Source organism: Cinclus cinclus, chromosome 3, assembly GCF_963662255.1.
Source record: "Cinclus cinclus chromosome 3, bCinCin1.1, whole genome shotgun sequence".
Taxonomy (NCBI): Eukaryota; Metazoa; Chordata; class Aves; order Passeriformes; family Cinclidae; genus Cinclus; species Cinclus cinclus.
In genome coordinates this window covers 54,170,205-54,183,280 of record NC_085048.1, presented here as the reverse complement: position 1 = coordinate 54,183,280, position 13,076 = coordinate 54,170,205, and the positions used below count along the sequence as shown (strand labels likewise).

The 13,076-nt window shown below is 41.0% G+C and overlaps 1 protein-coding gene across 7 annotated transcripts in view; it reads left to right on the top strand.

Annotated features, from left to right (window-relative positions):
* The window catches only part of MED23 (mediator complex subunit 23), a 37,767-nt gene extending 35,417 nt beyond the window's left edge, over positions 1 to 2,350 (top strand). For all 7 annotated transcript variants that reach the window (XM_062489983.1, XM_062489984.1, XM_062489982.1 and 4 more), the window contains 2 exons: positions 415 to 546; positions 1,243 to 2,350. In XM_062489983.1, the coding sequence (XP_062345967.1) occupies positions 415 to 546; positions 1,243 to 1,416 (306 nt within the window). In that variant the 3' untranslated portion in view covers positions 1,417 to 2,350. The remainder of the gene's footprint in view (positions 1 to 414; positions 547 to 1,242) is intronic.
* The last annotated feature ends 10,726 nt before the right edge of the window (positions 2,351 to 13,076 follow it).

Below are 13,076 nucleotides of genomic sequence, written 5' to 3'. Positions count from 1 at the left end.
AATCAGTAGATGCTTTCTTTGGCTCTCAAACTACTTCCAAAATATACATGAGACTTACTGCCTGGAAGGAAGTATGCAGGAGGTGAATTGTGAGGTTGGAGGTACATTAACCGTTGCTTACATTCATGTCAGTGTGGATAAGGTTAGGGGAGGAAAAAAGAGATGCAGCTCACCAGTAGGCAGATGAACTGAAAAATGTCAGATCAGAGACCCTGCTAGAAAGAAGAGCTTAACTTGGGAATCATTTAGTGAAGCATAATGGGATGACCTAGATCTGCCCATTCATCCCGGTAAGAAAGTAAATTATTAGGAATCACAGCAACTTAACAAGCAGCACATGTTTTAGATTAACAATATAATAAATATTTTAAAACTTGTTTTCATTTGGGCTGCTCTTTGTGTCCATGGAAACAGATTGGAGTGGCATTTTATGAAATGCTCCTGAATGCAGACCGGTACAGCTCCCACCTGAACTACATGGATCCCATTTGTGATTTCTTGTATCATATGAAATACATGTTTACAGGTGACAGTGTGAAAGACCAAGTAAGTAAACAGTATATCTTGGTACTTCAGTTACCTTTCTTCCCATATAGTAATTGAATCTTTTTGTGAACTATTTTTCATAGGTAGCGGTACAACAAATTCCCTAACAGTTGATTAGTCTCTATATACAAAGTAGGAAGCTGGTGCAGGACAAGGTTTAGATGGCTAGATTAGGTATCTCAAATTGCAAGATTAATTTATGTAGTCTGAAATTTAAGATGAAGCTTCAGGGTGCTTTAAATACTATAATTAGAGCTACTGCTAGAAATAAAGCTATTGGATATTTCATACCTTCTATACATTTAAATCTGTTTCTCTAAAGTTTTACTTAATTTCTGATTCAGTAGTGTAACTTGACATGTGACAAAAGGATTTCATTCATGTTCAGTGAAAATTCATTCACTCAATTTATCTCTAGCTTCTAACAGTATGCACTTTTAAAAGTGTCAGTTGTGTGACTTGTTTTACAAAGTTTTGGTGCACAACTCTTATAACAGGAAGCTCGTTTTCTTTAATTGCTTATCAGAGGAGGTCCAAAAGCTAACATTTTAAATAAAACATTAATGTAAACCCCTCCATTTATTATATCTTTTTCCATTTTCTGTTGTGCTGATGTCATGTTTTTGTGTACAGTAGTGGCATGTAAAAATATGCCTGTTTTTTACCGAATGCATTTTTTTTCTATTTTCAAAACAGGTTGAGAAGATAATTTGTAATCTAAGACCAGCTTTGAAACTTCGGCTGCGCTTCATAACACACATCAGCAAAATGGAGCCAGCTGCTGTTTCACAGCAGCCTCTCAGCAATGGATCCCCAGCACAGCAGCCCAGCCAAGTGCCCGTCAACGTGCCTTTGCCAGTAACCCAGTGAAACAAAGTGCTGGGCTGACCTTGGTGTGAGGGCTTCCTCCTCTTACTGACCCAAGTGAAGCAGCATCTGATCTGAAATCTGGGGTGCTTCATGAAAGGACAGAGGACCATGTAAAGATTTCTGCTTTGATTTCTTATGCATCATGAAGCTGCCTAGCTCTTTGCATGCCAATCTTCTTAGCTATTTATGCTAGACACTAGATAAGGGATATGTTGCCTTTCTCAGAAAGGACTGAGTAAAGATTCCTCTGCAAGCAAATACATGGATTTCTGAAGAGTTTACCATATTCTGCTCCCCATCCTGGGTTGAGTCATCTGGATTTTTCCTTTTTTTTTTTTCTGCCTGTGATATGAAAGGACTCTCAGTGTGTGTAAAGTAGCCTTTTAAAATTTGGTTTCTGCCTTATTATTAAAGATTTTTATTTTTTTCATCCAACAGAAGAATTTAAATCCTTTTTGGACAGACAGTTTAAGCCCTTATTCAGAAACGCTCCTAGACAGATTGCATCAATTTTATGGAGTTAATAATGACATCTTTCCAAAGACTAAGAATGAACCTTTGAAAATATTTGTAAATTTCTTGTGTACGGATTTCATTAAACACACCTCAATGGGTTTGATGTAGTGTCAGTTACTAGACTGTTGGATTACACCCCAGAGGCTGTCTCCAATGAATCTATTGGAAGTCTGCATATTCACTTCAAACTGTGCTGGATCATATTTGATCTTTCCTATTTGGGAAATGGTGTCATTTTTATTAATTAAATCACATCAATTTTACTGATCTTACTATATTTTGGATTTGTATAATATTCTGCTTCAGGGTTTATGTGTACTGGGCTCAGCAGGTTTTGATAATGAAATTGAAAGGCTCTGTGTTTTGTAAATATTCATCTTTTTGGACAAATTTTTAATTAAAAAACACCACTGTTTAAAAAGTCCGTATTAGTATTGTTAAGTTTATTTGTTTTCCATACTCATTACCTTAAAAATAAGAATTGACCATAGCAAAGATACTTCCATGTCCCAAGTTCTCTATCCGCTTTGCATTAATAATTGTTTTAACATGTTACAGATAGAGTCCAGATTATTAAGATCAGGTCTGATCTGATCTATTTCTCTCTAAAAATTCAACAGTTGTGGAAAGAAGTTGGTGACTCTGTGGGTGGAAATTGGTTAGTCTGCTTTTTTTGCTGTCCTTGTACTTGGATCCTAAATTCTGCGAAGTGTAATTTGAGTAACAGAACCATGAGTGCTCTTTAATGAATTTGTAGTCTGACAGAAAATCACATTTGCATAATTATGGGGTACCCTGGTACAGGGTCCAGCTACCTACCAGGTACCAGCTGCCCTGGTAGCTGGTCACAGGTGGCATTCCCCAGGGCTCAGTGTTGGGGCCAGTCTTCCTTAATGTCTGTATCAGTAATCTGGACAAAGGGATCAAGGCCACCCTGAGTCAGGTCACAGATGACACCAAGTTAGGGAGGAATTTTGACCTGGAGGACGGGGAGGCTTTGCAGGGGGTCTGGACAGGCTGGATCCACAGTCTGAAGTGAACTGTACGAGGTTCACGAAGGCCAAGTGCCACATACTGCCCTTGGGTCACAACAACCTCTGCTGTGCTTCAGGCTGAGGGAGGAGTGGCTGGAAAGCTGCTCTGCAGATGTTGGGGTGCTGGTGGCAGCAGCTGAATGTGAACCAACTGTGCCCAGGTGGTCAACAGGCCAATGGCATCCTGGTCTGGATCAGGAACAGTGTATTGTGCCCAGGATACTGGGATACTACAGTGGCAGCAGTACTCAGCACTGGGGAAGCCACACCTCAAATCCTGTTTGGTTCTGGGCCTCTCAGTAAAAGACAGTGAGGGGCTGGAGCATGTCCAGAGAGGGGCAATGGAACTGGTGAAGGGTCTGGAGTCTTGCAAAGAGCCAGCTGAGGGAGCTGGGGTTGTTACTTCTGAAAGGAGGCTGTAGCATGGTGGGGGTCGGTCTTTCATCCCAAGTAACAAGTGACAAGAGGAGATGGTGTCAAGTTGTGCCAGGTGAGGTTTCAGATTTGATATTAGGAAGAATTCCTTCACTGAAGGGTTTTCATGCACTGAAATACACTGCTGGAGTGGAATCACCATCACTGGAAGTGTTCAATAAGCGCATAGATGTGGCACTTGGGGATGTGGTTTAGTGGTGAACACCAAGGTGCTTGGTCAAAGGTTGCACTTGATCTTAAAGGTCTTTTCACCCCTTAATAATTCTATGATTCTGTGATGTTTTTAAACATCTTGTATTCCTTTCCAGAGTCAAGTAGCTCTAGTGCCATTGGGCACCATTTTGATAACAAGTCAAACAAGTAATAATTGGTCAAATAGCTGGTCTCCAAAAATCCAGTGAACTGTTCTGTGGAAGCTTTCTGGGCGGACCAAAGAGCAAAATTTTGGTTGTGGGTTTGCAGACTTTTGTTGGCAGTGAGATGTCTCTTCATAAGCACTTTTGGCAGCAAAGAGTGTAGAAAGAAGTGTGTTTTGTTGTTATTTTGCATTTGAACACTTCTGAGCATCTTCCTGAATTGTCTTATTTCATATTTAAATAGTTTTGCCACTTTATGTGGTACCTAAAGTGTCCCTTTTAATATTTAAACTAGCACCTGTTTTCAGTCACAGGGATTTCAGAGGGTGTCCTGAAGAAGTTGGGTAACCGTCATCAGCAGCACATCCTGAATGCTGTTGGAATTCTTTAGAGCTCCCTCACTGTGCTCCATGTCTTTGCCACAGGTGCAGTTATGTTAAGCTGGCTTTGGAGCTACTGGTCTGGCACTGGGGGTGGGACTTGCATCAACTGGACTGGCACTGGTAAATCAATGAAAAAACCTGGCTTTCATCAATACTGGACTAGATATGAACTTTTGAACTTTTGTCCCAGAGCTTAAAGGCTGTGCAACCCACTAACAGTGCTATGAATTGGGACCCTTGCTCACCTACTAGGATTAGGGATTTACATGTTCTATATGTTGCAAAATGCAAAGGAAGACCATCCTTTCTTTCCAGCATGCACACTCTTTCTCTGCAAAACTCCCCAAGTTTCTGAAGGTGTTAACCATCACTAGTTGGAATAAGGTATCTCTTCTGCAATAATATACATTGGCATTTTCAGAAGCAGTACTGGTCTAAAAATCAATTCTTATTGATGCTTGCTTTGAGTTGAACATATTGTCCTTTAAAATCCAGCTAACCAAATTCACTCCCTAAAGCGCTGGCACAGCAAGACAAAATTCTAGTGTGATTTCAGACATATGTTTGTTATTGATTGGCTGTCATATGGGTTTTAAAATTCAAAATATGTCGGTCAAAAATGGTCAGTCTGCTGGAGCTTAAAGTGGTTGACAGTAGTGCGGAGTAACATAAGTCTGAGGTTTGGGGTTTGACTTCTTGTTTTGTATTTCAAATTGCAGGTAGCCATATGGAAGAGACACAATAGTACCAGACTTCCTCCATCCCTCCATTTGACTCTCACAGAGTCATTGATTAAGTAGGACTTGGAATGCTATTAAAATTGTGACCGGCTGAGTCAACAGATTTCTAAACCTGAATAAAAAAAAAATGAGGTCAGGAAAAATTTGATTTCTCTTTTTAGCCACCAGAGGGAGAGTTCATTAAAAAAATAAAATCTGGTCTTTAACTGTTTTGAGTATAATGCAATATACTGAACACTCAGATCTTCCTTGGATCTGCCAACATTTTTATCCAGGATTTGATAACATAGAGGCCCCATTACACTGTTGTCCTTGATGTTTGAAATACGCTTTATTTATCTTCCTCAAAAGCTTGGTGGAGGACCCCAGAGATCTATGGGATTTGCAAAATCTTCTGAACAAATACAAAGATCTTTAGTCTTTCAGAATTGTCTCAGATTATTTTTTTATAAAAGCCAATCACTTGATTCATGCATCAGCTATCAGATTTGATGACAGAATTTCGTAATTGATTACTTAAAAAAAACCCCAAAAAACCAGTCAATAAGAACCATGTATATGAGTTTGATCTTTAGCACAAAGGTTTTTTAGGAGATAAATGGATACTGGTGACTTGGCAGGCTGCACCTGAAATCATGCAGCCTTTTCTGAAGGTGAATCAAACAGGGGCAATACCTCTGCAGCTCTAAAATGTGGTGAATCTTTTGGCTTTCCCTCTACCTTTGTTCCTTCAGCAAATACAAGCACAGTACAGATTCATTTTCTGGTTCAGGATCCAAAAAGCCAACATGGCGAGTTTCCCGTCCAACCACCCTATTTATTCACTTGTGCACTTGCTGTTGGCCATAATCAGAGAGATATCATTGTGCCTCTCCATCCATTCTTATAATCATTTCAGTTAAATGAAAGGTCTTTGAGGGGGTGAGGATGGGGTTTTTTCCCCTTGATTTCATTCCCTTTTTCTCCTTTTTCTTTGCCTCTCCCATATATCTGTTCTGTATAAACTCACGTGAGCTATGCTGCTGTTCAGGTCTGATCCTTCACCTCATTAGTGTTTCACAGAGAGGCCACTCTGTGACTTGGTGGTGTGCATCTGATGTCAGATTCAATAGGAGTGAGTTGTTTCAAAGATAAGTGGGCACCTTCTAATATTTTTCTCCTGAAATGTGAGGGAATCCTGTGTCCTGGTGAGAGGAACATGGCTGGTTCCTGTCACCCATTAAAGGCAGAGGATCTATAGTTCTCTCCCAAGCCTGCCTCAGCCCTGAGCAGGCCCAGGCTGCTTTACATTTTAATTTTTAATTAAAAAGCTGAAAAGTCCCTGCATATAATTGCCCTCACCTCAGTGCTACATGGGAAATTCTTAAGCAACACGGGTACCTTTGAAGCGAAAGGCTTCAAAGTGCTGCATGAAGGAGAGACTGGGGGAGGCATGGAGGCAAGGGAAAAAAGCCCCAACATTATTAAATAGTTCCTAGGTATATAATTTACATGTTGTGTGAAGCTCTGATCATATTGTTGTTCTAAAAATAAATTGAAAGTTTGATATTCCAGATTTAAGGTAGGATTCCATTATTAATTTAGCTCAGCTCAGCCTACAGTGAAATCAGCCTGCACATCCAGAAGAGCCATTGTCACATTTACTGTCTCTCAGGTGTAATTTCTTCATAACATGTATGAAACCACTTTGATATGTTTCATCTTTTTATGGTCCTGCTGATGGGATATAATATCTAGTGAAATCTAGCACATGTTAAGTACTGCAAAGCAAACAAGGAGAGGACATGCAAGTGTCAGTGAGTTATGACTCACATCATTATAAACAGATGACAGGTGGCTAGAAACAGTGAAAAATGAGCAGACAGAAAGCAGTCTGACAGTCCTGTGTAACATTTGTACTGAGGTGGCCTGTTCCATGCTGACTTGAAGACTATATCTGTCATTACATCAACAGCAGGTTTATTTAAAATTAGTAAAGTTCAACTGAAAGTTGTACAAAATACAATTAGCATGTTCTGTCTGAAATGGCAGCATAGTATTATCTGTATGATTTGAGAGGAGTTGAGAAATTCAGTGTCAATTCCCACTGCAGCTATAACTCAAGGCATACAATTATTTACTAAACGTGTCAAAGTCAAGAGCGCAAAACAAGGTCCTGAAAGAGCCAGTCCTGAGTGAGCCAGTCCCTGCCCTGGAAAACTTTCAGCCTATAAATGACAGCGTGCAGAAAGAGAAAAATCATATAGTTGAGGAAGAAAAAAATTATTGGGTTTTCCTAGTAGAATATCACTTTTCCTGTGAGTGATGGAAAAGCAGGATCTATGTGTGATACTTTTGAATTAATTTATGGAGGTGTTTGGCAAATGAAGAAATGTGTTAAGAGGTGAGGATGAGACGAACATGGGAATGGAAAACTGTTAATATTCTCTGAAGTTAATATTCTCTGAAGGGTTGTGAGGTTGAATTCTCTAAGAAAAAGCCTCATAGGTTCTTTCCTTCCGTGATGCTGTTTCTGCCAAGATGTAATTTACAAGAAAGGAGTCCTGGCTGTAGCTTATCACATCAGTATCTTTTCTGTTGTGTGTCCATATTATCAAGCCTCAGCTGAACCAGCCTTTGAGTCCTTACTGGAGTAATTCTCCTTTTTTTTTTTCTTTCCTGTTTTTCTTTAAAAGGTTAGATAAAATGATTAGAGGAGTGTAGATTGACTCCATGCATGATAGTAGAGCAGATTGTCATCTGCTTTCAGCAGGCACTGAGCCTCTTAAGCAGCAGCAGTGCTCTGACTATGGATAGAAAGAGGAAAGTCAGAGAACGTATCCTCTCTACCACTGCAGAACTAGCATTGTTCTGTAAGTTCAACTACATGATGAAAAGAGTTCAGCAGCAGCACTGTCTTTTTCTTCTCCCTTCCCACCTATTCTATTCATTTGTGCCCCCGGTGACTCCTCTGCTCCCTAACTGCAGATGTACTCTGTGAAAATTAAAATTGTTTTTCTCTTTTGGGAGCGAATCCTATCTGGCATCTGGCGTGGGAGAGGCTGGATGAGAACCAGGGCCTGGGAGAAGAATAGTATCATCAGCATCTCCCAGCCTCCATGCTGCAGGAAGTGCAAAATGTGGTGAATGTGCTGCTGGAGGACTACAGCCCGAGTGTGGACAGGGAATGTTTGGGCTACTCAGTAGCTTTAGAAGGGATAGGGGAAGCCCTGTGAGGCTGGAAAGGAAGTGTGGGTGCAGTGTTGATCTAACTAAGTCTCAGCACACACTGGTGCTGGTGGAATTGCAGAGCACCAAGTCCATGCTGGTAATGGGTCCCTCAGCCTGAGTGTACCCACGCTTTGCAAGTGCAGGTCACACATCACCCATGTCACCTTCTCCTCTTTGATGGCTTTGTGCCTGTTTTTCTTACGAGAACTTGCATGGTGAATCAGATTTTTCGAGAAATTCTAGGAGAAGCTGAAAACAGAGTCATTATTGTCTCTTTGCTACCTAGGATCTCAAATTGAAACTTGTGATGCCTTGGTAGTATCATGGCCTTCCCAAGTACAGGACAGGATGGATTTCACCTCTCCTGCTATCCCCTGGCTGTTGGCCCATGCCCTGCTTGTTCCTCAGAGGAACCTGGCTGTAGGTGTGGGGAAGAGGGTGCTGAGGGCTCACATGCTGCAGGTCAAGCTGAATTTGGACAGTGCATGACAAAACCCTTCTTAGCCTTCTACCTCTAGAATTAAAGGAGCAACTGAGGAAAGCCTGAATAGCATCCAGATGTTCTCTGGAGTCCTGTGGGCCTCAAAATTAGTATGCCAGAAGCACTGTATGTGCTGTACCTAGCTTCAGAAGCAGCCTCTAAGACTCTTATTATGTTATGGCACACAGTTGTCTACCTCCATTCTTCAAGTGGAGAATGTTAAACTCTTATTATTCAGTAGGATGAGTTAAATTCCCCCAGTACAGATGAGAGAGAACTGCCACCATAGTAATTTTATTTTAAGTTCCTCTTTTTTTCTCAATAAAAATGTGTTCTCTAATATTTAGAGTCAGATTTACATATTTTAATAGCTGGTTTTGACCTCTTTGAGGTTTGAGGTTTGGAGGAGCAAGCCTAAAGAGGACAGTGAGGTGAGATACTGCCAAGGGGCCCCAATTGTCCTGAATACTGGGCAAAAGTAACTTCTCATTTTCCCCAATCAACCCCTGTGTTAAGTTCAAAGCAAAGACAATGGTGAAAGTTCAAAAAAAGTCAATCCTGAAAGAAACATTTATGAAAACTCCTTCTCCTCCCACTACAAAAAAAAAAATGTGTCTGAGAGTTTTCCATATTTTCCATGAAGCTCTGGGGATTTTTGTGCAAAAGGGATGAACAGCCTTGAAGGAAGGTCACAGCCAGTGGCAACTCAATCAATTTGCAGCCTCGCACACCCTGAGCAAAAGTGTTTCTAGATTGGTCTGGCAAAAGCTGGAGTTGCTGCTTGCCTGTCCCTTGGAAAGAGAAGTTCCAATAACTCCAGTTCACTGCTTCAACCTGACACTCGTTGTGACACCTGCAACAGAGGTGAAGTTGCTCTAAGAAGGAATGTGTTTTTCTTTCCATCTACAGGAAAAACAAAAAACCTGGCAGCAGCTGTTACTGCTTTCTTGTCCTTGAGCTTTTTTGCAGGGTAGCAATTGTTCTACTCTTTTCTTAGACTGTCTTTTTGCAGTCTGTCATATGACTGAAATGCCATTTTAGCAGATTTTAAGAAATATGTGTTTCCATGACATACAATGCTGGGCAGCACCACTTGAGTATCTTTGAAGGAAAAACGCATTCACAGATTATGATTCATGTTGCTATTTATAATTTAGGTCAGATTCTTTATCCTCTCATTTCCTTATTTCTTTTTCCCCCTCAACAGCTTCATTTTACAGTAGATTTAGGCATTTGCTTTAATAAGATGGATAACCCTTGACAGATAACAACTCTTTTACCTCTTCACTCTTGCAACTCGTTCAGATTCCCTTTGAGATTTCCTTGCATTTTTTTCTTCTTTTTTCTTTTTTTTTCCCACTCAGCATTTTCTGTTGGAAAAGACTTGCAGAACCAAGTCCAGAGGACTTTTATGATGCCTCACAGAGCTGCTGCATATCAGAGAAAAATTCCTGTGCTTCAGTGTATGCGAGAAGCTCTGACCCAGACATGGGGCACAGCTGGGTGAGCACATTTGGGGAGGGGTCTACAGAGCGGGGACACATGGCACATTTCTATGCCTGCCTTCCCAGCATTCCCTTTTGGATCCTGCACCCCTGAGCTTTCTCCTCTCTCATCCAGTGAGCAACTGGAGAGATTCCAGACCAGCCCATGAAGGATGGCCCAATAATGTATGACCACTGCAATGCAGTCTCTTGGTTTTCTGCAGCCTCTACGCTGGCATTATCCCATTTCTTTCACTTTTCCATGCTCCCACTCTCACTACTGTCATCACAGCATTCCTCTGCAGAACCTCAGTGGCCAGCAACCACAACTTCCACTGGATCCAAACTCCCCCAGCTCTGAGCTGCTCACCCCTGTGAGCATGGGAAGCAGCCAAGACCTAAGCATACATATTGAAAATAGCAGTAATCCTTTGGTGAAGATTTAGGACTTTCTGTCTTTAAAAGAGGGCAAGAGAAATTGAAACAATCAAGAAAATAAGAGATGCTTTAACTACAATTTCTCGTTATTATTTTCAGAGAAAATATAAAAATCTCCTGAGAATTCTGGAAAAATGCAATGACCCATATTTGCAATGGAACTTTAATATAAATTATTTATTTAGTTGGGTTTTTTCCTCTCTCAGTCATCATAATATGTAAGTAGGATCAGGATGTTTGCCACCTGCAAAGGAATGTCACTATTTAATTTTATTTTCCATAGCTTTCCAAGAGATGTACCATCACATGAGCTGTGGAAGTGGTCCAACCTCCCAGCCTGCAAAGAGTTTTATTGAGCATGTTGATGGTGCTCTCATCTCTCTCAGAGGCAGTTTGGGTCACCTCTTTCTTCTCTTCAAAATGAGCACTCTTCACCAAAATGAAAATAACAGAGTGCTATAATTATACTCTCTTTTTCTCTCTGTGTGTGGAATTAACACTGGAGATGTTGACTTGAGCACATTTCCAGCCAGTGTGCAAGCAGAAGCTGCAGCACTGCAAGCTGTCAGATTTATATATGAACATTTCTGATCGGGGCCCTACATTGGAAACTGTATGCAGAGTGTTCAAGCTGTCCTGCACAGGAGGCTTTTCTAGCGTTGTATCCAAAATACCAGTACAGCCCTTAGGATAATCCTTGCTTCTAGGCACCTCCCCAATATTTGGGCTTATGAAAGAAAGTCTTGAAGTGAAGAGATTGATCAGATGTCTGCTCCTTTGGGTCCTCTGTCAAACTTCGGTGAAGCCCAGGGAAAGCTTGTCATCACTTCACTGGGATCTGACCTGGGATTTGTACTTCTCACACTGGCACACACAGCTCACTCACCAGGTTCGCCTGCTGGGGTTGCTTGGCAGCTACCTGCAATCGAGTGAGGGTCCAAAGCAGGTTATGTGGAATAAATTATTAATTTGAAGCTTTCCAAGCGTGCATTACATCAGCCTTTAAATGTTTAACTGTGTTTCTATATAACTATTTTTTCCAGATTGAAATGTTGGAACATACAGTATTCCTTGAGCTGACTCAAGGAAAACACAGGATGGGTTGTTGTATGAATTAAAAACAGAGATGGTCCCCTAGAGCACATTCAGTGCTTCTGAAGTAGCATCCTGTGTCAACCCTGTCAGAGAAAACTCTTTGAAGTGGATGGGGGACCATAAAAATACAATTTCTATGATCTGTCAGCAAAGCATTTCTTCTACTCCAGCAGATGACACGCTAACAAAGCTTGTTTTAACAAACATTTCAGCTTGCTTAATAAATTATAAAAAGCAGCTTGCAAATGGCACATTTCATTCGCAGTGGCATAAATCACAAACAGAATTTTCAGTAGTGTTACGAATTATATAAAATGATTTATAGGTTTCCTTGGAATCAGTTGTCTGTATTTTTCCCTGAAATTAGACAGACTAAAAGACAGAAAAGTAGGACAGCATTTTATACTTTAATTTCTCAAATACTCCCTGCAGAGTGGGAGTATTTGAGAAATTAAAGTATAAAATGTTGGACAACCAAGGCTCATGGCTGAGGTATGGGAAGGACCTGCAGGTTTGTTCTCCTTCTCTGACAGTGTCTTCCCAAATGATCTTAGACAAAGTTTTGGAATTCACTATTAAAACTAGGCAAATGATGCTTCCCTACCTCCTGGTTGGGTCATGGGGGCTGTAAAGTACTCATGTACACATTAGTAATTCGGGTTGTGTGATGGCCATAGGGAAATAACAGGGAAAATAATGAAATAACTGCTAAGAGCAGCCTTCCCCTTGAGCCTGGTACTGTTTTCTTTGCCTTCTGCAGAGGTTCTCAAACTTGTGCTCCTGTGCTGTCACCACTGTCACTGTTGGCTGCTGCACTGGTTTCTTCCGGTTACAGAAAATTTTCAGTTCTCTGTGGTATCTGAAGTCATCCTTAAGTGCCCCACACCAAACCTAACACAATTCAGGTGGCTCAATATCTAAAATGACCATCACGATGGAGGTGGGTTTTGTTTTCCCCTGAGGAAGAAGGGTAGAAAAAGAAGTTGCAGATAGGGACATAAGCATTCAAAGGAGAGGATCATACTTTTTCTCTGTATTTTTCACACACCCCTTGTTCATCAAAGTGAGTGACATTTCCTACTGAAATCACTGTCCACAATCCTATTTGTCACCCCTAGGACATGTCCCACCCTCTCCAGCCTCAGGCCATAACAATGAACTCCACTCAGCCAGAGGAGATGCATGATGGATCCTTCATTCTTGAGTTTTCATCCTGCAGACAGGTGACAGAGAGAAGACAAAAGTAATTAACAACAGTATGTAATGGGAAGGTTGTTGACATCCTCTCTACAACCAAACAATTAAATTCATGCCTGTATTAGCTTAGTCAAGCCCCTCCATTTGAAACTGTCAGAAAGAATTTGTCCAGAAGAGAACTAAGAGCTTGTGCTGCTCAGCCAGGCTGGTGTTTTAGAGTGGTGCAACTCCATAGCTCATGTAGTGGATGATATATGATGCCCCTTGTTAAGCTCTTCCACCTCGCAGCGA